At 41.3% G+C, this 26,347-nt stretch overlaps 1 protein-coding gene across 7 annotated transcripts in view; it reads right to left on the minus strand.

The window, feature by feature from the left end:
* Nucleotides 1-1,535: 1,535 nt before the first annotated feature.
* nap1l4a (nucleosome assembly protein 1-like 4a) overlaps nucleotides 1,536-26,347 on the minus strand; it is a 71,364-nt gene continuing 46,552 nt past the window's right edge. For 5 of the 7 annotated variants that reach the window (XM_035790386.2, XM_035790391.2, XM_035790393.2 and 2 more), the window contains exons 10-14: nucleotides 13,785-13,804; nucleotides 13,334-13,453; nucleotides 13,108-13,143; nucleotides 12,955-13,005; nucleotides 1,536-3,282 (exon numbers count right to left, since the gene is read on the minus strand). In XM_035790386.2, the coding sequence (XP_035646279.1) occupies nucleotides 3,244-3,282; nucleotides 12,955-13,005; nucleotides 13,108-13,143; nucleotides 13,334-13,453; nucleotides 13,785-13,804 (266 nt within the window). In that variant the 3' untranslated portion in view covers nucleotides 1,536-3,243. Of the gene's footprint in view, nucleotides 3,313-5,102; nucleotides 5,142-12,954; nucleotides 13,006-13,107; nucleotides 13,144-13,333; nucleotides 13,454-13,784; nucleotides 13,805-26,347 lie in introns of all 7 variants that reach the window. The other 2 variants (XM_035790387.2, XM_035790388.2) reach the window with 2 other exon arrangements.

Here is a 26,347-nt window from a genome sequence, read left to right on the forward strand (position 1 = left end):
GGCACAGTGGGTTACCTGCCTTGTTCATTGTCAGAACAGCAGATTCTTACCTCCTCAGTCTCAGGGATTAGATCCAGCAACCTTTCGGTTACTGGCCCAATGCTCTAACCACTAAGCTACCTACCGCCCAAAAGACAGTTAATGTAAACTCACCCAATTCCGTACAAATGTGCACAACTGCAACATTCATTCAAGTGAGCCTACACCCTTTTTTGCAGGGTGCTTGCTGTTATCCATCTCTTTGAAAAGAACGCGTGTGAAACACTGTTGCATTGAAAGCGGGACTAAAAACATTTTAGCAACATGAAATCTTAATAAAATCTGTTCATATACACCACCAGAAAGAATGACACTCACAAAAACATGACAAGCGACCAATTAGATATGGTGATTTTCACAAATTCTTATGTTTGGGAATTACATATACTAAGGCATTTACAAAAATTCTACAGCAATAGTGTGAACAATTAATAGACGCTGTAGTAAATAAAAAATTGTGATGGTCTAAGTCTACAATGCTTAAACCTCATCAATCTGATTGGGTGGGCCTCTTTCCACCCATATGCACCTGATGCAATCAGAGCATGATGACCATTGCGCATCACAAATAGCCTACTAACCAAGACTTCGGACTACTTTTTCCAATACCTGGTTCGGATACCTGTTGCTGTCCCAGTTAGCATTTACTTCTTTCCTACCCTACCGGCGACCCATGTCATTCTTCTGTGAGCTGCTCCATGCCAAAATCAGTTGAGAGCTGAACACTCTTGCTGCCTGCAGATGATATTCAGTAGAAACTAGGCTGTGTGTGGAGCACGCATGTGAATATGATTCACATTTTGAGATTGTGTAGGCTACTTTGTGCATGATTACTCTATTGTACTGCATAATTGATAAGTCGTATACCTCAACCACACTACTTTGGTAAGCATCAGTAGGGATTGACAGGTTGCTGCCACAAATTGAAGGCCTACCACAGGTTAGCCACTGCATAAGCAGGTCTATAATCTTAGCCTTTATGTCTGTTTAAACAAAGGATTATGTGTGTGTGTGTATATATATATATATATATATATATACATATACATACACACACATCCTGGCAGAGCGGTTTTATTTATTTAATTTTCTAGTACAAATGTATCCGACACCGAGACACTTTATATGTGGTCTTGAGACCGGTACTATTTTTTATTTTATTTATCCGTTATTTTACCAGGTAAGTTGACTGAGAACACATTCTCATTTGCAGCAACGACCTGGGTAATAGTTACAGGGGAGAGGGGGATTAATGAGCCAATTGTAAACTGGAGATTATTAGGTGACCATGATGGTTTGAGGGCCAGATTGGGAGTTTAGCCAGGACACTACTATTAGATCGCTACTTTATTCATCACAGAAGGGACATTTCATAACACCTGCATGTGGAACTCAGAGCTTAATGTGGTACAATTACTTTAAATTAATGTATATCAGATATTACCCACCCACTGCAATAAACATGGCTGGACACACAAAAACAATTAACAGAAACAGTCGGTCACACAACTTTAATAGAATATTAACTAATTCTGTACAAATTGAAAATAATATTGCGCAAGTAACAAATTGTGAGGAACCAGATAAGGCCATTTCTAGCACAAGGTCCAATTAGGTGGGGAGGATGAAGACGTCACCGTGGCGTCAAGAGATCGGTCCTTTCAAAAATGAGGGCTCTACAATCTTTATTAAAAAAGAGGGGATATGTGTGGTAAAGCACTGGAACAATGACCATTGCTACCACGCTGACCTCCATACCAACCAGCATCGATGTGCTGATAAGATCAAGTACATGGGCAACCGGTTGTCCCACGTTTGGGGAGACATTCTATAGACAAATAAGCATTCTTAGGAGAGTAATACATGTTTAAATGTCATTGTATGTTAGCAGGAATATGGACAGAACATGTTTGGTGGTGGAGGGGTTGGATTGGGAGCCTTCTGTAATGATGGGCACTGTTTATGATGGCTGCATGAACTGCCACAACACCTCAACCTTCTCTGGCCCAATTCCAAACTTCTACACAAATTTTCTTCCCCTAACATATATCCGAGGACTGGATAGGTATGTTTTATATTCTACTAACGTTAAGCTTTACATTTTACCATCTTGTACTGCTATCCCTTTTCTTGTTTAGTGTGCTGTGACGATTTGTAAATTGCACTTTCAAACCAAATAACCATGTACACGTATCCGCAGTATGGTAATAACTCCACCTAAACCTCTAAAAGGCAGGATTGTTATAACATCAACTATATAATATCTGTTATATTGCTTAAACCTACACGGTCCTTTCAGATCAGCTAAAAGGGACATATAAGGAATTAGGAACGACAGGTTTAGGATCATGCCATCGTTTCCAAATGTATTCGAATGGCTGGCCATGAGAAGTGTAGCCATATTTAGTTAAGCCCTACGAGTCCGGGCACAGTCAAAGCAGTAGTATGGCAAGAAATTTTAAAAACGCTTAAAACCATTTCACATATTAAAAAATACCATTTGGCAGTATAAACATTTTGTTAGTCTTGCAAAGCCTAGGAAAGAAGGGACAAATGTTTGTTGGGCATTTGCATGGTGAATGAGAATGGGCCTTATCTATTGTGGGTGGGACCTAAAATACTTTCCCACAATGCACCACTTCATACAGCTCCATGAAACCAGAATAAATAGTCCAAGGACATGAACATAGAAAAGAAAATCAAATTGAGAGTAATACACCGTGTATTAAAAACACCATAAAGAAGAAAAAAAAAAAAAAAAAACTTGTCAGCAACCCCAGTGATGTATTAAGTCAAACCTGTTCAGCAGTTTCCTGGTAAATTAACACTCATCTTATTAGCCTTATAAAACCCTGAGTAACTGATTTGTGAAAACTAAAGTTTGGGTTAAATTTGAATATTCTGAAGTTCTCGGCAGTAGTCACCTACTTGTGAAGTAGACTAACTCTACGTTGCCATGGTGAATTGTTTAAAGTCCAGGTCACTTCTTAATTGGTTATGAATGAAGCTAAAACAGAGGGCGGGGGACAGGACAGCAGAAAAATGGGCATGCATGTATTAAAAACACTGTTTGGTTGTGTTCTATTGCGTTTGTATGAGAGTTCATAAGGGGCGGAGCCAACAGGGGCGGGAAGACCTCCTGATTGGATGAGAACTGATTTGAGGGACAGCAGCACCTCGGCCAATCTCCCCTGGTCACCACGGTTACTGCTGTTTGCACTCGGCAGGCTGGGGCTCTTCTTTCTGAGGGGAGGAAGGAGAGAGAGATGAGAGCTGAGGGGAAGGGTTGAGGGACAAAGACGGCAGAGGGGTGGGTGAGGTTGAAGGAAACAGGCAGAGATAGTCAGCTAATTGAACTAGTGTCAAAAGAACAGATCAAGCCAAGAGGAGAAAAAGTTACGAAAGAGAGCGAAGAGTGAGAAGGGTGACTAGGGGAGAATCTCAATTGGACTGGAATAAGTTTTTGACCAAGTAATGAGAAGAGAGTTAGCCTTTAGTGAGACACCGAGTACTACTTAAGAATAAAGGATAGAGCGGTACAACTAAGAAAAATAAACATATTAGAAAGATTGAGTGAAAGCAACAGGGTTCTGACCGGGTTGTGAAGAGACGGGAGTTAACCCTCTAGAGTATACCCCCTTATTTTAGACACTAAACTATTATATATTTTACACATGTACACATTGAACAAAAATATAAATGCAACAATTTGACAGAGTTACGGTTCATAAGGAAATCAGGCAATTTAAATAAATAAAAGATGCTCTAATCTATGGATTTCACATGACTGGGCAGGGGAGGAGCCACTGGTGGGCCTGGGAGGTCATAGGGCCACCCACTGATAGCCAGGCACAGCCAATTAGAATGAGTTTATCCCCACAAAAAGTATTTATTACAGACAAACACTAAGCTGTCAGCTGTCCGAGTGGCTGGTCTCAGACGATCCCGCAGGTGAAGAAGCCCGGATGTGGAGGTCCTGGGCTGGCGTGGTTACATGTTGTCTGCGGTTGTGAGGCCAGTTGACTGTACAGCCAAATTTTCTCAAATGACATTGGAAGCGGCTTATGGTAGAGTAATGAACATTCATTTCTCTGGCAACAGCGCTGGTGGATATTCCTGCAGTCAGCATGCTAGTTGCACGCTCCCACAATTTGAGACGTCTGTGGCATTGTTTTGTGTGACAAAACTGCACATTTTTAGAGTGGCCTGTTACTATCCCAGGCACAAGGGGCACCCGTGTAATGATCATGCTGTCTTAATCAGATTCTTGATATGCCACACATGTCAGGTAGATGGATTATCTTGGCAAAGGAGACACGCTCACTAACAGGGATGTAAACACATTTGTGGACAAAATATTTGAGAAATAAGCTTTTGTGCATATGAAAAATGTCAGATCTTTATTTTCAGCTTATGAAACATGGGACCAACACTTCACATGTTGCATTTATATTTTTCTTCAGTATACTTCCGATACATTTTTTCAAACTGGTGCCAGGCTCTCTTCAGACGAGTCTTGAGGCTCACATCTTCGCAGAGGGGTCACAGTGTGTAGCCCAAAAGGTTCAGATGCTACAGACAGAAGTTGGCAGATCGGATGTACCGTAAGACCCGCAACGCTTGTGGGGATCGTAGAGCAAAATGGGGAAGACCATTGTGTTCACCATCTTTCCATAGAGCGGTCATAATAGTCTGTGGGGTAAACCTTTTGGACGCTACAGACATTTTCATGAGAAGAAGGATTTTCGGGATGTCTCATGTTCTGACAAACAGATGCAGAAGGGTGACATGGATTGAGATGCAGCCCATGCAACAACAAAAAACATCTCCATCTTAAACAGATTTTTGATTTGGGATTGTTTTATTACGCTAATTACATTTCCACGGGGCAGCGGGCATCGACTCTAGGGGGTTAAGCTTGACAACAGAATGAAGGATGGAGTGATGGATAAAGAAATGTCTGGATAGAGAAAAGGAGAAAGGTGTAGATGGAGAGAGAAAGAAGTGAGCCAAGACAAAAATACAATGTACAGAATGCAGTGTCATTTTAATTTCTCCCTTACCTAGAAATGCATGGGGTGAGAATGAATGATTGCTTATGCCTGTAATGGGAAGTACAGGGGGAGGGGAGAGACAATAACAATGGTCAGGAACAAAACCATAGGGTTATTCAGATAGAAACGCAATATACTGACAGGGAGTGATGATGTCGGATCTACATTATGCTGTACTATATTCTGTAAGGCCATACACGTTTAATTGACTGTATAACAGAGACCCCGCTTCACATAAAAGTAAAAAAGCCAAATCAAATGTTTCACTTCGTCAATGTAATATTTGGGGTTCGGTTTAATCGCAGTGAATTGTATCATGGTAATACATTTTTTTTTTTTCGACTCATGAACAGTAAAACATTTGGTTTTGCTGTAACCTTTCTGTGTTGCTGCAAAAACTTATTTTGTAGAATGATTTAAACATTCAATTGATTGTGCATTGCAACTCAATAATGGTCAGCCTGAAATAAACTATCCTAGATGTATACTGCCATTCAAAAGTTGAGTCCCTTAGAAATGTCTTTGTTTTTGAAAGAAAGGCACATTTGTCCATTAAGATCACATCAACTTGATCAGAAATAGTGTTAACTTGCTAATGTTGTAAATGACCATTGTAGCTGGAAACACCTGATTTTTTTTTATGGAATATCTTTATAGGCATACAAAGGCCCATTATCAGCAACCATCACTCTTGTGTTCCAATGGCACGTTGCGTTCGCTAATCCTTTTAAAACGCTAATTGACCATGAGAAAACTCTTTTGCAATTATGTGGTTTCTCATGGTCTGAGCCATTTAAGTGTCTTTTGGCAAACTTCAAGCGGGCTGTCATTTGCCTTTTACTGAGGAGTGGGTTATGTCAGGCCACTTTACCATAAAGGCCTGGTTGGTGGAGTTCTGCAAAGATGGTTGTCCTTCTGGAAGGTTCTCTCATCTCCACAGAGGAACTCTGGAGCTCTGTCTGAGCGACCATGTTCTTGGTCACCTCCCTGACCAAGTCGCTTCTCCCTCGATTGCTCAGTTTGGCCGGGCGGCCAGCTCTACGAAGAGTCTTGGTGGTTCCAAACTTCTTCCATTTAAGCATGGAGAACACTGGGTTCTTGGGGACTTTCAATGCTGCAGACCCTGGTACCCTTCCCCAGATCTGCCTCGACACAAACCTGTCTCGGAGCGCTACAGACAATTCCTTCAACCTCCTGGCTCATTTTTTTGCTTTGACATGCACTGTCAATTGTGGGACATTTTCTAGACAGGTGTTTGCCCTTCCAAATCATGTCCAATCAATTGAATTTGTGCATAGGCAATACGGTAAGCTATCAGACAGACAAAGTTGTGTGTAACGTCATCGCTCTGAAAATAGACAGCGCTTAGTTTGTTACATTTGATTTTATGTGCCAACATGTTCCTAATTGGACAAGCTAAACGTGTACAATTTGCCAAATGGATAGCCTAGGCCAGGGGTTGAAACCTTTTCATGTCAAGGATCCCCAAATATGATGAACCCCTGGTCGAGGACTCCCTACAAAAAAAAGTGAGAAAGCATTTAAATTGACTGACTTCCTTATAGGAACTAATCAGTAAATCTTTGAAATTGTTAGATGTCGCATTTCTATTTTTGTTCAGTATACATCCATTAATTTTTTCAACTTGTACCCAAAGATAAAATAAAAAAATACAAGTAAAAAATATTCGCTTAAAGTTACACATTTTGACAGAGTTAATGAACTGTCCATTGAACAGCACAGCAATTGATAAAACAGGACCATGTTTGAAACAAGTGGTTCTAAGCTAGGGCTGGGTGGTGTTCCGTATTTTATGATATACCGGTATTGATGCACGGACCGGTTTGGTTTTTTACTTTACCTTCTATAATGGTATTTGAATGTTTGGGTTGTTTAATGTGATACGACGTGTGTAATGTGGATTTTTATAGTTTACGTCGCTACTTAAGTCATCTCTCTCCGCGCCACTTTCCACAGACCTAGCCCCACCCCGTCACTCAAGGAATGTCCTCACTTTGCTTCTTATAAATCCACTAGCGTTTTATAATTTCACCATTAGCTGGTGTTCCTTACATCTTCAAACAGCTAGTTTGTCTTTTCTTAGCAAGTTGGGCCTAAATCTTGTTAGCCGCTAATGCTAATCGCCAGCTAGCAAATAAATGTACTGAGTCAGAGCAAACGTAATTAGCAAAACAGCCTGATAATACCAGTGATGGTGTAGACTTAAAATTGGTATGTTTGTGCAACAGTATCTTCTAAATCAAAGAGGAATACACAAAGCATGAATATGTAAGCTACAAGAAGTAGCTAAGAGAAAACATGCAATGTAGCCAAAGATTATTGGGTCCCCTAGGAAACACTTAACAATTTTGGTTTCTACCAACTGTATTCAAAGTGCCGACTATTATTATACTCTAACTATAGAATAATCATATTTCCATTATGACAACAGTTCACCCAAATGTTCACCCAAAAGTCAAATCGCAATGGCAACACTTGGTTAAAATAAGGCCTAGAAGTGTAGAAATGATCTCAAATGATCTCAAATGAGTGCAGGAAATGCAGAAATGTATGTAAGTGCTGAAAATTATTTTGGGTTGAATTGAACAGTATAAAACAATCAGAATGGAGAAAGACCCATTGAAAACCACTTAAAATGGATGCTTTGCCACCCTATAGTCAGGCACTACTCATAAAGCAAATGTAGCACGTTTACTATTCTGAGCTTGTCAATATTACACCAGGTAAGCAGTTACAAAAATCAGGAATGCAAACAGGCTCCATCTGAGCTATTGTGTCCAACACACATGTTATATTAGGCACCTAAAACGGATGTTATTATGATTAAAAAAAAATCCCTGACATGTTTTGCTAAAATAAGGTTTAACTTCATTAGCATACTGGTTATTGTCAGGAATTTCAGATGACTGACATGCCAAAGAAAACTGCCTGTTACTCAGGCCCAGAAGCTAGGATACGCATATACTTGGTTTTCTAGCATTGGCTAGAAAACACTGAAGTTTCTAAAATGTTAAAATAATGTTCGTGAGTATAACAGAACTGATATGGCAGGCGAAAACCGAGGAAAAGCCATTCGGAAATATTTATTTGAGGTCACAGGCCATTTCAATGCTTGCCTATGGGATATACAAATAGGTAAGACCCAGATTGCAGTTCCTATGGCTTCCAGTACATGTCAACAGTCTTAGAAAGGGTTTCAGGCTTGTTTTTGAAAAATGAGCAAGTAGTGGGGAAAACTCCAAGGTGTATTTCATTAGAAATGTAGTCGTTGGCACGTGAATGAGGTGCACGCTCTTCGTTATTTATCTTCCCTATATATTTAGATATTAGAATACCTGAGGATTAATTAGAAACATCGTTTAACTTGTTTGGATGAACTTTACTGGTAACCTTTTGGATTCGTTTGTATGCATGTTGAACGAGTGGATTACTGAAACAACCGCGCCACCTCAATGGACATTTTTGGGATATAAAGAAGGACTTTATCGAACAAACCAACCATTCATTGTGTAGCTGGGACCCTTGGGATTGCAAACAGAGGAAGATCTTCAAAAGATAAGTGATTCATTTAATCGCTATTTGTGATGCCTGTGCTGGTTGAAAAAGTATTTGTGTGGGGCGATGTCCTCAGATTATCGCTTGGTATGCTTTCACCGTAAAGCCTTTTGAAATCTGACAAGGCGGTTGGAATAACAAGAAGTGAAGCTATTAATCGATGTAAGACACTTGTATTTTCATGAATGTTTAATATTATGATTTTTGAATTTTGCGCTCTGCAATTTCACCGGATGTTGTCGTAGGTGTCCCGCTAGCGTTTCATGCGCCAAAAGAGGTTAAGTAAATACAGGCATGCACCACATTACTACAAAACAAAACAGCTCAATCAAGCCTGATGGTCTTGTAAGTATAAAACCAAAGCTTGCAATCCATTAAATAAAAACATGAAAAGGTAGCGCAATGGAATGTCACTGTGGTGTGAAGAATCCAATACTTTACCCTGTATGCGGTACAAGCACCTCTAAGAGTATGAATTAGGCTGTTTGAGAAGGTTTGAATCCTAAGCAACCTGCCTACACAAAGTTTGAAGTACAATACCAACATAGCTACTGTAGTAGGTCAAAGCTGTGTGCTGGAAAACCTTGGTAGAGCATGGGTGGAAAAGGCATTGTTGTTCCTTTTTCGGCTTCAAAGACTGTCACTTCAAACGTCGTTTTTGGTTTTTAATCCATGTTTTTTACCCCGGAATGTGATGCACAACATAATTAATCAATAAGGCCTGAGTGGGTGTGGTATATGACCAATATACCACAGCTAAGGGCTGTTCAATGTAAGGCAGAGTGCTTGGATATATCCCATATTGGCCATATACCACAAACCCGAGGTGCCTTATTGCTATTATTAACTGATTACCAACGTAATTAGAAGAGTAAAAAGTAAAATGTTGTCAAACCCATACCACGGCATCCAGCATTCAGGGCTTGAACCACAGTTTATACAACATAACACATTCTCTCCTTGTGAACCCTCACAATATTATGTGTTTTATTGAATTTATTGATAAGATCCCAGCTCATAATCTTAATGATCAAAAGCAAATTGGCAAGACAAGGTGTGACCGTGACTATATCATAGTCATCCACCTCGGTGGAAACAAAGGGGACAGCAGTCATGACTCAGATGCGAGCTGATTTGTAGGTAGTCGTCTGAATGTTGGATGTTTCAGTGGGAGGAGGACATTAACAAGTGCATAAAGACGGCCCGGGGCCATGTCAACTAGCTGGTGTTGGCATTTCTCAGTGACAGGCGCATGCCCACAATCCGCCACTGCTAGGGCTGTGGCAGTCACAAAATTGTGTCAGCTGGTGATTGTCACGCAATAATTGTCGGTCTCACGGTAATTGATCGTTAATTAACAAACACATTTAGCCTACAAGCCACTGATGCAGACCTTTGGTTGGAACATCTACATTTTAAAAAGTCTAATAAATCCATGTAATACACCATCACAATAAATCCATTATGTATTTTAGACAGGACTAAAGAAACATATGAAGAAAATGCATATTTCAGAAGAACAAAATAGCATACTCTGAATTGTCCTTATGTTAGGTCCTGATCTGGCCATGCCAAATGGCTGTGGGCTACACTACTTCATTTAGCAGACAGGATTTCCTTAGAATTCCATGGCATTATTTTATAGTATGAAGAATACAATTGAACAAAGCTGAATATAATAGGATATTTTCACCAAACGATTTGAGGGAGTGTGCACATGCAGCTATTCTGTGTTGAGCAGTTAAAGAAATAGGTACATGTGCTTAGAGTGATTCACGTAACTTCAGTTGTTCTACAAACATTGGGCTATATGTTGTGATTTTTAATACATTGTAAGGCTGTACTAATAATTTGAAAAAAAGTAGCTTGAAAAGATATGAGTTCTGCTTAGTTTTTTTGCACAGGCTGTCACTCATTCACAATTTGACAAGCACTTAATAATGCCTAGAATGTCACAATGGCATCCCCTTTGTGTGGCTGTAATACATTCTAAAAAGAATCCATGCACTTTGCGGCCAGTGCACCCTTCTTGAGTGCTGCACGATCCATCACGTGATCGGCTCTCCCACAGAACTACAAATGAAGGCAGACATCGGGGACACAACTGCGCGCGTCCTTATCCAATTCCGAGGTGCGTATTGAAGATGATGGAAGAACTGTCCACATTTACTTTGCCAGTCAACAATATGAGTAGGCCTAACGAACAGCAAAAGCACTAGCCTATGTCAACCTACTATCCCCCATAGTTCAAAAGTTGACCTATTTTATTCTGATGAGAAATAAATATTCCAAAAATAGTCTAGGACAGTTGTGGGATGCGATAGATCCCAAATGAATACAACCACTAGCATCAAAAAACCTGCTTTAAGCAATGAGCCTGACACAACAATGAGGACATTTAGCTTAAAATGTTGATAAACTATTAGGCTATTTCTTCACATAGGAGCAGCAATGCGCACATGGCAGTAGGATAAGCGCTAATGTCCACTTCCAAATATGGATGTAATGCTTTTACTGTAAAATTTGCGTGAGTGGAGTTAAGATTAATGTGCTTCATTTTAAAAGAAGTCCTTTGGCCACTTTAGTTGTGATACAAACCTTATTGAATCATATAGGCCTATGGGCTAGGCTACATGAGGTGTGAGGATATGATTCGGCATTGTTTCTTATGCTGGGCATCATTCACAAGCGATAGGTTAATATCGTCACCCATCACACTATTCTTGATGTAATCTTGTCTTTACATATACTAAATAATAAAGGAGCAAGGGGGATACCTAGTCAGTTATACAACTGAATGCCTTCAACTGAAATGTGTCTTCCGCATTTAATCCAACCCCTCTGAATCAGAAAGGTGTGGGGGGCTGCCATGACATCCATGTCTCCGGCGCCTGGGGAACAACGTGTTAACTGCCTTGCTCAAGGGCAGAACGACAGATTTTTTACTTTGTCAGCTCAGGGATTTGATCCAGCAATTTTGTATAAGCACGCTAACATTAGCTAATTTGCTACATCGCCAATCAACATATGTTTCCATTTATAGATTAACCTCAGCTTGAATACCACCATATAGCTAGCTATATACAGTAGCTAGGTTTGTTTGCATACATTTATGACTGGCAGCATAGTGCAAGTAGCTGTGTGATTGCTGAACAAGCGATCCCAAACTTAATAAAAAATTCTGATGTGTTCTGTCGCAGCCGGCCACGACCGGGAGGTCCATGGAGAGACGCACAATTGGCCCAGCGTCGTCCGGGTTAGGCCGGCAGGGATATCCTTGTCTCATCGCGCACTAGCGACTTCTGTGGCGGACCGGGCACAGTGCACGCTGACCAGGTCGCCAGGTGTACGGCGTTTCCTCCGACACATTGGTGCGGCTGGCTTCCGGGTTGGATGTGTGTTGTGTCAAGAAGCAGTGCGGCTAGGTTGGGCTGGCTCTCGACCTTCGCCTCTCCCGAGTCTGTACGGGAGTTGCAGCGATGAGACAAGACTAACTACTCCAATTGGATACCACGAAATTGAAAAAAGAAAAAGAAAGAAGAGGGTACATTTTTTACTTCAAATTCTGATATGTGGTACTCAGTAACAGACAGACGGCTCATGACCAGAGGCGGGGAGTGTGTGGTACACCTCCAACCAATTGATGAGCGAATATTCGAGATCGGTGTCATATTGGCTTATATAAACATGATGGTAGGGATATTTGAATTTAACACTGAGTTTCAACTAATGCCTATAACAGAAGTGACAATAATATACTATGATTATAGCATAGTAAAATTATAAAAGTAAATGTAAAATATCAAACTGTTATTAGATCTAGCCTACTTGTAAATGTTCAAAATATTCATAAGCTGCCTATGAACTACAATTGGGATAATTTTCTTAAAATCAATTGAAATTTACAACATTTAAAAAAAAATATTAAAATAAACTGAGATGATTAAATGCAATAAAAACAATGAATGGTGCTATACAAATGTAAGTGACCTGTAATTAACACATTCAGTTTTACAGTCCTCGTTATAACAATGTTTTGTGAAGGGAAATATGATAAGCAGTTGGGGCTAGGAGGCTACTTCCTTTGACACACATGTACCTGTGTGATGAGAACTATCAGTTGGGGCTAGGAGGCTACTTCCTTTGACACACATGTACCTGGGTGAGGAGAACTATCAGTTGGGGCTAGGAGGCTACTTCCTTTGACACACATGTACCTGGGTGAGGAGAACCAGAACACACTCAAAGGAAGCATGTCCAATAGCAGCACTGCCTAAATACTGACCTTAGGATCAAAGTCTCCCTCGTCATCATCATCACCATCACCATCCTGCTCCTAAATCACAAGAGAGAGTAAATAATGACAATTTTTCCTTAGTATGTTCCATTTCACAAACATTTAACAAATAAAGATATTCATATCCAATCCTCTCCTTACCTCTTCATCTCCCTCCTCCAGCTCTTCCTCCTCAAACTGCACAGACAAGAGGACAACAGTGTAACACATTCTGTTACAGCTCCCGATTGCAAATACAGACCAAATACAAAGTTGTGGAAATGGAAAACTCTTAATCAAATGTACTTATGACGGACTCAATAGTTTTGCTCATGTTATAACATGCATTTGCTGTATGCCTATATGTATGTGTGTGTCTGACACGTACACTTTCGTCGTCCTCCAGTGCCTCTCCAGTGAAGTAGAGCACAGCTCGGGGGACTATCCTCTCACGGAAAAAATGGCCAATCTCAAAGTCTGTGGCTAAGGTGAATTCGGCTTCCTCGTCCTGGGGAGACAGTTGGTTTTTTTTAGGCCACTTTCCTAGACCAGGGCCAGAATTCAGAAAACTACTCAGAGTAGGAGTGCTGATCTAGGATCCATTTCCACTTTTATATGAATTAATGGAAAGGGGAACCTGATTCTAGATCAGCAATCCTACTCCGAGATGTTTTGTAAATACAGGCTCTGCACAAAGTGCCTTATGAATGGGAAATCATTGAAATCACTTTTTTTAGTCAAGTAACTGAACCTCAATATTTCCATTAAATGTAGAAACTGATAAAAGTAATATAAAAATTGTGCATTTGGGTCTGAAATGCAGATCATATATTACTCACCGGCTCTCCATCAGGTGACACTGTAAGAGAAAGGAAATTATTACCTTTGATTATTTCACTTTGATTTAGAAAGTTCACATTTTGCAAACAATCGTTTCGTTTCACAAAGCCAATCCTGAAAGGGCAGCCCGACATAGATCAATCACTCAACAACTATCAAATTACATTCACACTGCTGATAACTTCTATACTACACCTCCATGAAATTAGTGACATCACCCAGGTGCTCTTTGATCTCGATTTTTCTCAGTCACTCCCTGGTAAGCGACAGAGCACCACCCTCACTGACAAAACATTGATGAGTTTTCAAAGGAAGGCGGAAATGTCACTGCTTTCTTTATCTTGAGTTGGGAAATCACTCCATCGCCAACAATGGCAATGAGTGACTCAACATCAATATCATAAGTTTTAAAAGAAATACTTAGGAGTATTCGGGTGGTTGCACTAACATGGATTAATGCTTAAACTAGTTTAAATCAAGGTATATCTAAATGTTTAACTAATCCTAGTTAAATTAAATCCTTCCTGTAATCTAAGTTTAGTTTTCACTTTAAGTCTGTTGCTCAATGAATTAAAATAAATGGAAAACTCTTAACCAATGTACTTATGACAGACTCAATAGTTTTGCTCATGTTATAACATGCATTTGCTGTATGCCTACAGTGGGGCAAAAAAGTAATTTAGTCAGCCACCAAGTTCTCACACTTAAAAAGATGAGGCCTGTAATTTTCATCATTGGTACACTTCAACCCCCAAAAAAACCTGAAAATCACATTGTAGGATTTTTAATTAATGTATTTGCAAATTATGGTGGAAAATAAGTATTTGGTCAATAACAAAAGTTTCTCAATACTTTGTTATATACCCTTTGTTGGCAATGACAGAGGTCAAACGTTTTCTGTAAGTCTTCACAAGGTTTTCACACACTGTTGCTGGTATTTTGGCCCATTCCTCCATGCAAATCTCCTCTAGAGCAGTGATGTTTTGGGGCTGTTGCTGGGCAACACAGACTTTCAACTCCCTCCAAAGATTTGGGGTTGAGATCTGGTGACTGGCTAGGCCACTCCAGGACCTTGAAATGCTTCTTACAAAGCCACTCCTTCATTGCCCGGGTGGTGTGTTTGGGATCATTGTCATGCTGAAAGACCCAGCCACGTTTCATCTTCAATGCCCTTGCTGATGGAAGGTTTTCACTCAAAATTTCACGATACATGGCCCCATTCATTCTTTCCTTTACACGGATCAGTCGTCCTGGTCCCTTTGCAGAAAAACAGTCCCAAAGCATGATGTTTCCACCCCCATGCTTCACAGTAGGTATGGTGTTCTTTGGATGCAACTCAGCATTCTGTATCCTCCAAACACAACGAGTTGAGTTTTTATCAAAAAGTTATATTTTGGTTTCATCTGACCATGACATTCTCCCAATCTTCTTCTGGATCATCCAAATGCTCTCTCGCAAACTTCAGACGGGCCTGGACATGTACTGGCTTCAGCAGGGGGGCACGTCTGGCACTGCAGGATTTGAGTCCCTGGTGGCGTAGTGTGTTACTCTGCAGGTCATTCACTAGGCCCCCCCGTGTGGTTCTGGGATTATTGCTCACCGTTCTTGTGATCATTTTGACCCCACGGTTGAGATATTGCGTGGAGCCCCAGATAGAGGGAGATTATCAGTGGTCTTGTATGTCTTCCATTTCCTAATAATTGCTCCCACAGTTGATTTCTTCAAACCAAGCTGCTTACCTATTGCATATTCAGTCTTCCCAGCCTGGTGCAGGTCTACAATTTTGTTTCTGGTGTCCTTTGACAGCTCTTTGGTCTTGGCCAAGGTGGAGTTTGGAGTGTGACTGTTTGCGGTTGTTGACAGCTGTATTTTATACTGATAACAAGTTCAAACAGGTGACATTAATACAGGTAACGAGTGGAGCACAGAGAAGCCTCTTAAAGAAGTTACAGGTCTGCGAGAGCCAGAAATCTTGCTTGTTTGTAGGTGACCAAATACTTCTTTTCCACCATAATTTGCAAATAAATTCCTAAAAAAATCCTACAATGTGATTTTCTGGATTTTCTCTCTCATTCTGTCTGTCATAGTTGAAGTGTACCTATGATGAAAATTACAGGCCTCTCATCTTTTAAGTGGGAGAACTTGCACAATTGGTGGCTGACTAAATACTTTTTTGCCCCACTGTATATGTGCGTGTTTGACACGTACACTTTCGTACACTCTCCAGTGCCTCTCCAGTGAAGTAGAGCATAGCTCGGGGGACTATTCTCTCACGGAAAAAATGGCCAATCTCTAAATCTGTGGCTAAGGTGAACTCTGCGTCCTCGTCCTGGGGATTAATGCTTAAACTAGGTTAAATCAAGGTATATCTAAATGTTTAACTAATCCTAGTTAAATTAAATCCTTCCTGTAATCTAAGTTTAGTTTCCACTTTAAGCCTGTTGTTTAATGAATAAAAATAAATTATGGCGATTAATTATTTGGCAGACATATCAGTGTGGATGACGGTTCACCACCTCAAGCTGAACCTCAGCAAGACGGAGCTCCTCTTCCTCCCGGGAAGGACTGCCCGTTCCATGATCTCGCCATCACGGTTGACAACTCCATTGTGTCCTCCTCCCAGAGCGCTAAGAACCTTGGCGTGATCCTGGACAACACCCTGTCGTTCTCAACTAACATCAAGGCGGTGTCCCGTTCCTGTAGGTTCATGCTCTACAACATCCGCAGAGTACGACCCTGCCTCACACAGGAAGCGGCGCAGGTCCTAATCCAGGCACTTGTCATCTCCCGTCTTGATTACTGCAACTCGCTGTTGGCTGGGCTCCCTGCCTGTGCCATTAAACCCCTACAACTCATCCAGAACGCCGCAGCCCGTCTGGTGTTCAACCTTCCCAAGTTCTTTCACGTCACCCCGCTCCTCCGCTCTCTCCACTGGCTTCCAGTTGAAGCTCGCATCCGCTACAAGACCATGGTGCTTGCCTACGGAGCTGTGAGGGGAACGGCACCTCAGTACCTCCAGGCTCTGATCAGGCCCTACACCCAAACAAGGGCACTGCGTTCATCCACCTCTGGCCTGCTCGCCTCCCTACCACTGAGGAAGTACAGTTCCCGCTCAGCCCAGTCAAAACTGTTCGCTGCTCTGGCCCCCAATGGTGGAACAAACTCCCTCACGACGCCAGGACAGCGGAGTCAATCACCACCTTCCGGAGACACCTGAAACCCCACCTCTTCAAGGAATACCTAGGATAGGGTAAGTAATCCTTCTCACCCCCCTAAAAAGATTTAGATGCACTATTGTAAAGTGGCTGTTCCACTGGATGTCATAAGGTGTATGCACCAATTTGTAAGTCGCTCTGGATAAGAGCGTCTGCTAAATGACTTAAATGTAAATGTTAATTCTTAACTGCCACTTGAGATGGTTTAACTGATCAAATGGCAGCATATCCTACTCTGGAGAGACCAAAACGAGTTCCTCAGAATAATTAGCGACAGGTTGAATCCTGTTGAGTGTTATGATACTTAACTCATGATTAGTAGACTATTTACATGCCCATTTTGTACAACAATTGAATTGGGGCTTATGATATGCCCAGCCTTTGTTTGAATAATGATGTTACGCAACTTGCTGTAACGGGCCTGATAACAGTAACATTGTAGTGAAGTAGCATTATCGTTAGTTTTAAAGTGCATTATAGGTATGGATATTTACCCGTTATTTATGCTTACTAAATATTGGCGGGTCAAGTTTTCCCATTGTCATCATAGGGGGTTATGGAGAGGGGCAAACTGCTGGTGAATCATCTCGCACATCTTTTGGGTGATAGTCTGAAATAGCCCGTGCCTCTCCTCTGCCGCATCCTTTTTGTCTTTTAAGTTTTTTTCCAGCACGCTTTCATCCGAGTTGGGTCCTTCTCTTTAAGCCGTGTTGATCCAGTACATTTGTTGCATAAAATGGCCCAGGTGTCTTCCTTTTTGACAGTCATCTTGTCTGTCTTTTTATCCTCTAGTACATTACTAAATTCCTCCATCAGCTCCGACAAGTTTTTTTCCCCATAAACCAACCAATGAGAACCTTTCACAATGGAGTTAGAACTACTAACGTTACATTGTTATTATTTTATTAAGGAACAGCAACATTGTGGCCTGGGTTGTCAAGTAGGCTAGCTACTTATTTTCAACTCATGAAATACCTCATATATTGGTTTAAAACCATTAATCAGAGATTTACTGGTCCAGATATAAAATTAAGTGGTGCAACACATCTGATTAATTAAACCTAGATTTACAAAATCTAGATTAGCTCTAACCCTAGATGAATTTAAACCATGTTGGTGCGACCCACCCTTCATCCAGTAATCTTGATCTCAATCTACACTGAACAAAATATAAATGCAACGTGTTGGCCCCACGTTTCATAAAAGATCCCAGAAATATTGCGTAGGCACAGAAAGCTTTTTTTCTCTAAAATGTTGTGCACAAATGTTTACATCCCTGTTATTGAGAATTTCTCCTTCAAAATAATCCATCCACCAGACAGGTGTGGCATATCAAGATGCTGATTAAACGGCATGATCATTACAGGTGCACCTTGTGCTGGGGACAAAAAGCCCAGTCTAAAATGTCCTGTAGTGCCAGAGATGTCTCAAGTTGAGGGAGCTTGCATTTCACTAAGATTCTCCAACATCATTTAAGAGAATTTGGCCTAACTGCAGACCACCCATATGGTGTCATGTGGGCGATGATTTGCTGATGTCAATGTTGAGAACAGAGTGTCCAATGGTGGCGATGGGGTTATGGTACGGCAGGCATAAGCTATGGACAATGAACACAATTACAAAATTGACCGCAATTTGAATGCACAGAAATACTGTGACATTATCCTGAGGCCTATTTCTTATAATGTATCTGTGACTAACAGATGCATATCTGTATTCCCAGTCATGTGAAATCCATAGATTAGGGCCTACTGAATTGGATGGATTGGATTGTAAACAAAGTCAATTATTTGAAATGGTAACATGTTGCTTTTATATTTTAGTTTAGTATAATTAATTATTCTAAGAATACTGTATGTTACAAAATTACAATTGGTCACCAACATTAATTTTAATTTAATTTTTTTAATTTTACCTTTATTTAACCAGGCAAGTCAGTTAAGAACATATTCTTATTTTCAATGACGGCCTGGGAACAGTGGGTTAACTGCCTGTTCAGGGGCAGAATGACAGATTTGTACATTGTCAGCTCGGGGGTTTGAACTCGCAACCTTCCGGTTACTAGTCCAACGCTCTAACCACTAGGCTACGCTGCCGCCCCAATGTGGGCAATGTCGTACATCCACAGGCCACACCCATGGAAAACAGCCCAAGAATGTCACAACCACAGTATTCATAAACTGAAAAAAATATCAAATGAATAATGCAACAATTTTACTAAGATACAGCTAATAAGGAAAAAAAATATATATATATTTTTTCGGTCAATTGCAATAAATTAGGCCCTAATCTATGGATTTCACATGACTGGCAATACAGATCTGTAGAGATACCTTTAAAAAATAAAAAGTAGGAGCATGGATCAGAAAACCAGTCAGTATCTGGTGTGACAATGCACCTCATGCAGCGCAACATCTCGTTCGCATAGAGTTGATCAGGCTGTTGACTGTGTCCTGTTGTCCCAATCCTCTTCAATGGCTGTGAGAAGTTGGATATTGGAGTGAACTGGAACACGCTGTCATACGCGTCGATCCAGAGCATCCCAAACAAGCTCAATGGGTGACATGTCTGTTGAGTATGCAGGCCATGGAAGAACTGGGACATTTTCAGCCTCCACGAATTGTGTACAGATCCTTGCGACATGGGGCCGTGCATTATCACGCTGAAACATGAGGTGATGGACGCTGATGAATAGCACAATAATGAGCCTCAGGATCTCCCTATGGTAGCTCTGTGCATTCAAATTGACACGGTCCGCTACCAAAACCTGCGAGCTCTCCTTCACTGCAGCCGACGTGAGCAAAACATTTAAACGTGTCAACCCTCGCAAGGCTGCAGGCCCAGACGTCATTCCCAGCCGCGTCCTCAGAGCATGCGCAGACCAGAAGGCTGGTGTTTACGGACATTTTCAATCAATCCTTAACCCAGTCTGCTGTCCTCACATGCTTCAAGAGGGCCACCATTGTTCCTGTTCCCAAGAAAGCTAAGGTAACTGAGCTAAATGACTACCGCCCCGCCCGTAGCACTCACTTCCGTCATCATGAAGTGCATTGAGAGACTAGTCTAGGACTATATCACCTCCACCCTACCTGATACCCTAGACCCACTCCAATTTGCTTACCGCCCCAATAGGTTCACAGACGACGCAATCACATCACACTGCCCTAACCCATCTGGACAAGAGGAATACCTATGTGAGAATGCTGTTCATCAACTACAGCTCAGCATTTAACACCATAGTACCCTCCAAACTCGTGGGTCTCGACCTCGCCCCGTGCAACTGGGTCCTGGACTTCCTGATGGGCCGCCCCCAGGTGGTGAGGGTAGGTAACAATATCTCCACCCCGCTGATCCTCAACACTGGGGCCTCACAAGGGTGCGTTCCATTTTAAATCACCCATGACTGCATGGCCATGCACGCCTCCAACTCAATCATCAAGTTTGCAGATGACATTACATTGGTAGGCTTGATTACCAACAACGATGAGACGGCCTAGAGGGAGGAGGTGAGGGCCCTCGGAGTGTGGTGTCAGGAAAATAACCTCACACTCAAAACAAAGGAGATGATTGTGGACGTCAGGAAACAGCAGAGGGAGCACCCCCTATCCACGTCGACGGGACAGTAGTGGAGAGGGTAGTAAGTTTTAAGTTCCTCGGCGTACACATCACAGACAAACTGAATTGATCCACCCACACAGACAGCGTGGTTAAGGCGGCGCAGAAACTCAGCTTGTCACCAAAAGCACTCAAACTTTTGCAGATGCACAATCGAGAGCATCCTGTCGGGCTTTATCACCACCTGGTACGGCAACTGCTCCGCCCATAACAATAAGGCTTTCCAGAGGGTAGTGAGATCTGCACAACGCATCACCGGGGGCTAACTACCTGCCCTCTAGGACACCTACATGTCACAGGAAGGCCATAAAGATCATCAAGGACAACCACCTGAGCCACTGCCTGTTTACCCCGCTATCATCCAGAAGGCGAGGTCAGTACAGGTAAATCAAAGCAGGGACCGAGACTGAAAAACAGCTTCTCAAGTAGAGGTCGGCCGATTAATCGGAATGGCCGATTAAGTATGGCCGATTTCACGTTTCCATAACAATCGGAAATCGGTATTTTTGGACACAGATTTATTTTTTTTTTTTTTTACACCTTTATTTAATCCTTATTTAACTAGGCAAGTCAGTTAAGAACACATTCTTATTTTCAATGACGGCCTAGGAACGGTGGGTTAACTGCCTCGTTCAGGGGCAGAACGACAGGTTCACCGTGTCAGCTCGGGGGACCCAATATTGCAACCTTACAGGTAACAAGTCCAAGACAATAACGACCTGCCTCTCGTTGCAGGAGACTGCCTGTAAGGCTAATGCAGTAAGCCAAGGTAAGTTGCTAGCTAGCATTAAACTTATCTTATAAAAAACAATCAATCATAATCACTAGTTAACTACACATGGTTGATGATATTACTAGATCTTATCTAGCGTGTCCTGCGTTGCATATAATCTGACTGACCATACAAGCAAACAAGTATCTAAGTATCTGACTGAGCGATGGTAGGCAGAAGCAGGCGTGTAAACATTCATTCAAACAGCACCTTCATGCGTTTTGTCAGCAGCTCTTTGGTGTGCGTCAAGTATTGCGCTGTTTATGACTTCAAGCATATCAACTCCCGAGAGTTGAGGCTGGTGTAACCAAAGTGAAATGGCTAGCTAGTTAGCGCGCGCTAATAGCATTTCAAATGTCTCTCGCTCTTAAGACTTGGAGTGGTTGTTCCCCTTGCTCTGCATGGGTAACGATGCTTCGAGGGCGTCTGTTGTCGTTGTGTTCCTGGTTCGAGCCCAGGGAGGAGCGAGGACAGGGACAGAAGCTATACCTGTTACACTGGCAATACTAAAGTGCCTATAAGAACATCCAATAGTCAAAGGTTAATGAAATACAAATGTTAGAGGGAAATAATCCTATAATAACTACAACCTAAAACTTCTTACCTGGGAATATTGAAGACTCATGTTAAAAAGGAACCACCAGCTTTCATATGTTCTCATGTTCTGAGCAAGGAACTTAAACGTTAGTTTTCTTACATGGCACATATTGCACTTTTACTTTCTTCTCCAACACTTTGTTTTTGCATTATTTAAATCAAATTGAACGTGTTTCATTATTTATTTGATGCTAAATTGATTTTATTGATGTATTATATTAAGTTAAAATAAGTGTTAATTCTGTATTGTTTTAATTGTCATTATTACAAATAAATAAAAATAGGCCGATTAATCGGCATCTTTTTTGGTCCTCCAATAATCTGTATCGGTGTTGAAAAATCATAAAATCGGTCGACCTCTAATCTCAAGGCCATCAGACTGTTAGAGAGCCATCATTAACATTGAGTGGCTGCTGACAACATACTGACTCAACTCCAGCCACTTTAATAATGTAAAAATTGATGAAGAATGTATCACTAACCACTTTAAACAATGCCACTTCATATATTTAAATACCCAACATTACTCATCTCATATGTATATAATGTACTCTATACCAGCCACTGCATCTTGCCTATGCCGTTCTATACATCACTCATTCATATATTTTTTTAAATGTACATATTCTTATTCATTGCTTTACACTCGTGTGTATAAGGTAATTGTGAAATTGTTAGGTTAGATTACTCGTTGGATATTGCTCCATTGTCGGAACTAGAAGCACAAGCATTTCGCTCGATTTCTGGGGTCTTTAATTTAAGCTCATGACAAACTTTACATTTATATTTTTGTAACCAAAAATAGTGTTATCAAAACATATTTTATATTTGAGATTTTTCAAATTAGTCACCCTTCTCGCAACCAGCTTCATGTGGTAGTCACCTGGAATGCATTTCAATTAACATGTGTGCCTTCTTAATAGTTCATTTGTGGAATTTCTTTCCTTAATGCGTTTGAGCCAATCAGTTGTGTTGTGACAAGGTAGGGGTGGTATAAAGATGATGGTCTTTTACCAAATAGGGCTAAGTCCATATTATGGCAAGAACAGCTCAAATAAGTAAATAAAAAATGACAGTCAATCATTACTTTAGGACATGAAGGTCGGTCAATAGTTAACATTTCAAGAACTTTGAAAGTTTCTTCAAATGCAGTCACTAAAACCATCAAGCGCTATGATTCAATTTTACCAAGACGGAGAGGGATGGAGTGCTGCATCAGATGACCTGGCCTCCACAATCCCCCAACCTCAACCAAATTGAGATGGTCTGGGATGAGTTGGACCAGAGTGAAGGAAAGGCAGCCAACAAGTGCTCAGCATATGTGGGAACTCCTTCAAGACTGTTGGAAAAGCACTCCAGATGAAGCTGGATGAGAGAACGCCAAGAGTGTACAAAGCTGTCATCAAGGCAAGGGAAAGGGGGATACCTAGTCAGTTGAACAACAATGCATTCAACTGAAATGTGTCTTCCGCATTTAGCCCAACCCCTATGAATCAGAGGTGGGGAAAGCTGCCTTAAACCACGTCATCTGCGCCCGGGGAACAGTGGGTTCACTGCCTTGCTCAGGGGCAGACAGATTTTTACCTCATCAGCTCAGGGATTCGATCCAGCAACCTTCCGGTTACTGGCCCAACACTCTAACCACTAGGCTACCTGATGCCCAAAGGGTGACTACTTTGAAGCATCTTAAATATAAAATATATTTTGATTTGTTTTTGGTTACGTGATTCCATGTGTCTTATTTCATAGTTTTGATGTCTTTGCTATTATTCTACAATGTAGAAAATAGTAAAAATAAAAGAAAAACCCTTGAATGAGTAGGTGTTTTAAAACTTCTGACCGGTAGTGTACATACATACGATTCACTTCTCACACGCTTGTTCAACAAACAATCATTCAAACAGACAACACTCACACATAAGTGTAAACCTTCTTTGACAGTAACACATGGGTGGGTGTGCGCATGCACACACATTCCCACAGTGGTACCAGGCAGGCAGGGCTGCATTCCAGAGAGTCTGCTATGGAGGGAAAGTCAGATGAGTCAAGGTTAGCCCTTAGCCAGCATTCTCCCCATTTCCCACTCACATAGCCTGACAGACAACACTGATTGCAGGGAGATAGGAGATGGGGATGGAATGGACTTAACTTTATTCAAGGGAAGATAAAAATAGGAAAGGAGATTAGGTAGAGACTTACGAATGAAGTAAAAATAAAAGATGGAACAGAGGAAAGAGTTGAATGTCATTTTGGCTACACTGAATTGAACTGAATGTTGGCTTACATTGAAGTGAGTCAGAGGGTGAGGTGTACAATTTATGTATTTTTCTTTACAAAGAACTATTGTCTGAGAGATAGCGGATTCAGAGACTTGACTACGCAGGCCCCACCCTGAGGGTACACACCTGAGCTACAGTATTAATATCTACCAATCACACACCTAGGATACACCAAAGAGGTATTCAGAGTTTGAAGGTGAGGGTTCAGGATTGGTGCATGCATGTTTGAAAGGAAGGGCTGACTAATAGATAGAAAAATGTGAGTCAAGAGCTCAAATAAAAAGGTGCTTTTTTACTCATTCAGATTACCTAAGATATGCAAATCACCTTGTGACAGTGATATAGACCCACTAGCTGGGTCACCCTTACATGGTCCTACCACCTTTGGTTTTACACACAATTGTGCGTGCGTGCGTGCGTGCGTGCGTGTTCCATTCTTCACCAAGACAATAAGAACTCCAAACTGGAGGTGTGTGATGTGTAAATGAGCTGTAGCTAAGTAAACAAATCAAAATCTTGGGTCGCACAAGCACACAGTTTAGTTCCGGTATTGGCGAAGAATGGAAAGCTCACGTCTGACGTAAGCTAAGCTTTGAAGTCCAACGTATGTAGGACAGAAGTCGGATTCTAGTCCTACACAGACCAGGCTGTGAATAACATCTAACCATCAATAGAGACAGTCATTGTGTAAGAGGCAATGTGAGCAGCCCCTGTCCTGTATATCTCGAAGTATGGACGCATCCAAATGTATAAATAACACATTTAGGCCTACTTTATAAAGCACTTTTCATTATTACAAAGAGCATCTTAAACTCACTAATGAAATTCACATCGAGATATTTAAAATGCCTAAAGAAGTGCTTGCCGTCTTAGTAACCAGATCAATATGATACATTGAAGTCTGTGCAGAATGAGTATTTGGGGGAAAGCCGTTCCACTGCCAGGATCAGGGTGCAGCGGGCAGAAGCGAGAGTCTACCGTCACCTGCTGGTTGTGTTGAACAACTGCAGAGAAACTACTTTATGCTACACATGGCCTGAAATATAATCGTGCTTTCTGCATGCTGAGTTACCTTCGATGTTTGGATACCGTTGTGTTATTTGTGTGGGTCTCATTTTTAGGAGTGGCCATCAAATCTTCTTTCAAACGTGTGTTTTTCCCATGCTTGCATTAAGAATGTTGTGCAATGACTGGGTTTATTTTTTTATTTTTATTTTTTACCTTTATTTAACCAGGCAAGTCAGTTAAGAACATATTCTTATTTTCAATGACGGCCTGGGAACAGTGGGTTAACTGCCTGTTCAGGGGCAGATGACAGATTTGTACCTTGTCAGCTCAGGGGTTTGAACTCGCAACCTTCCGGTTACTAGTCCAACGCTCTAACCACTAGGCTACGCTGTGCAGAAAACATGCAGAATGCATGTTTCTATCCCTACGGCAGTCAACTTGAAAGTGCCTCGAGAGGAATATAATGTTCTTGGCATTGAACGCGACAAGCTGATCAATTGAATAGTAAACTGATTTTGCTGTCAGCCGTCTTGTTGGCTGAGGAAAGCTCTAGTATCTTTAAATATTTAGTTGGCGTGGTGGCAACAACTTAGCAGCAGCACAGTCCCACTTCCAAATTAATATAGCAGAAACACAGGACCGCTAGATTAGCATGAAATGGGGACCATTCTTTGACAGAGGCCAGACAGTTCAATTTGTGAAGAACGGAACATTTGGCAATGTAGAAAGCACATTTCAGATGTTTTTCCCGCATAACCACAGACCGGGTGTACCCACAGACGAAAAAAAGCTGTAAGTGAAGACCGCACAGAAATAAACATTTTGGCATAAATTAAAAATTTTAGGTTTGGGGCAAATCCAACATCACAGAGTTGACCCTACATATTTTCAAGTAATGTGGAGGTATGTTACGGGTACGCTTGCTGTCAAAGGGCCTTCCACAAACTGTTGCCACAAAGTTGCAAGCTCAGAATCATCTAGAATGTAGTTGTATGCTGTAGTGTTGAGATTTCCCTTCACTGGAAGTAAGGGGCCTAGCCCGAGCCACGAAAAATAGCCCCAGCCCATTATTCCTC

This window comes from Oncorhynchus keta, chromosome 17, assembly GCF_023373465.1.
Source record: "Oncorhynchus keta strain PuntledgeMale-10-30-2019 chromosome 17, Oket_V2, whole genome shotgun sequence".
Lineage (NCBI taxonomy): Eukaryota > Metazoa > Chordata > Actinopteri > Salmoniformes > Salmonidae > Oncorhynchus > Oncorhynchus keta.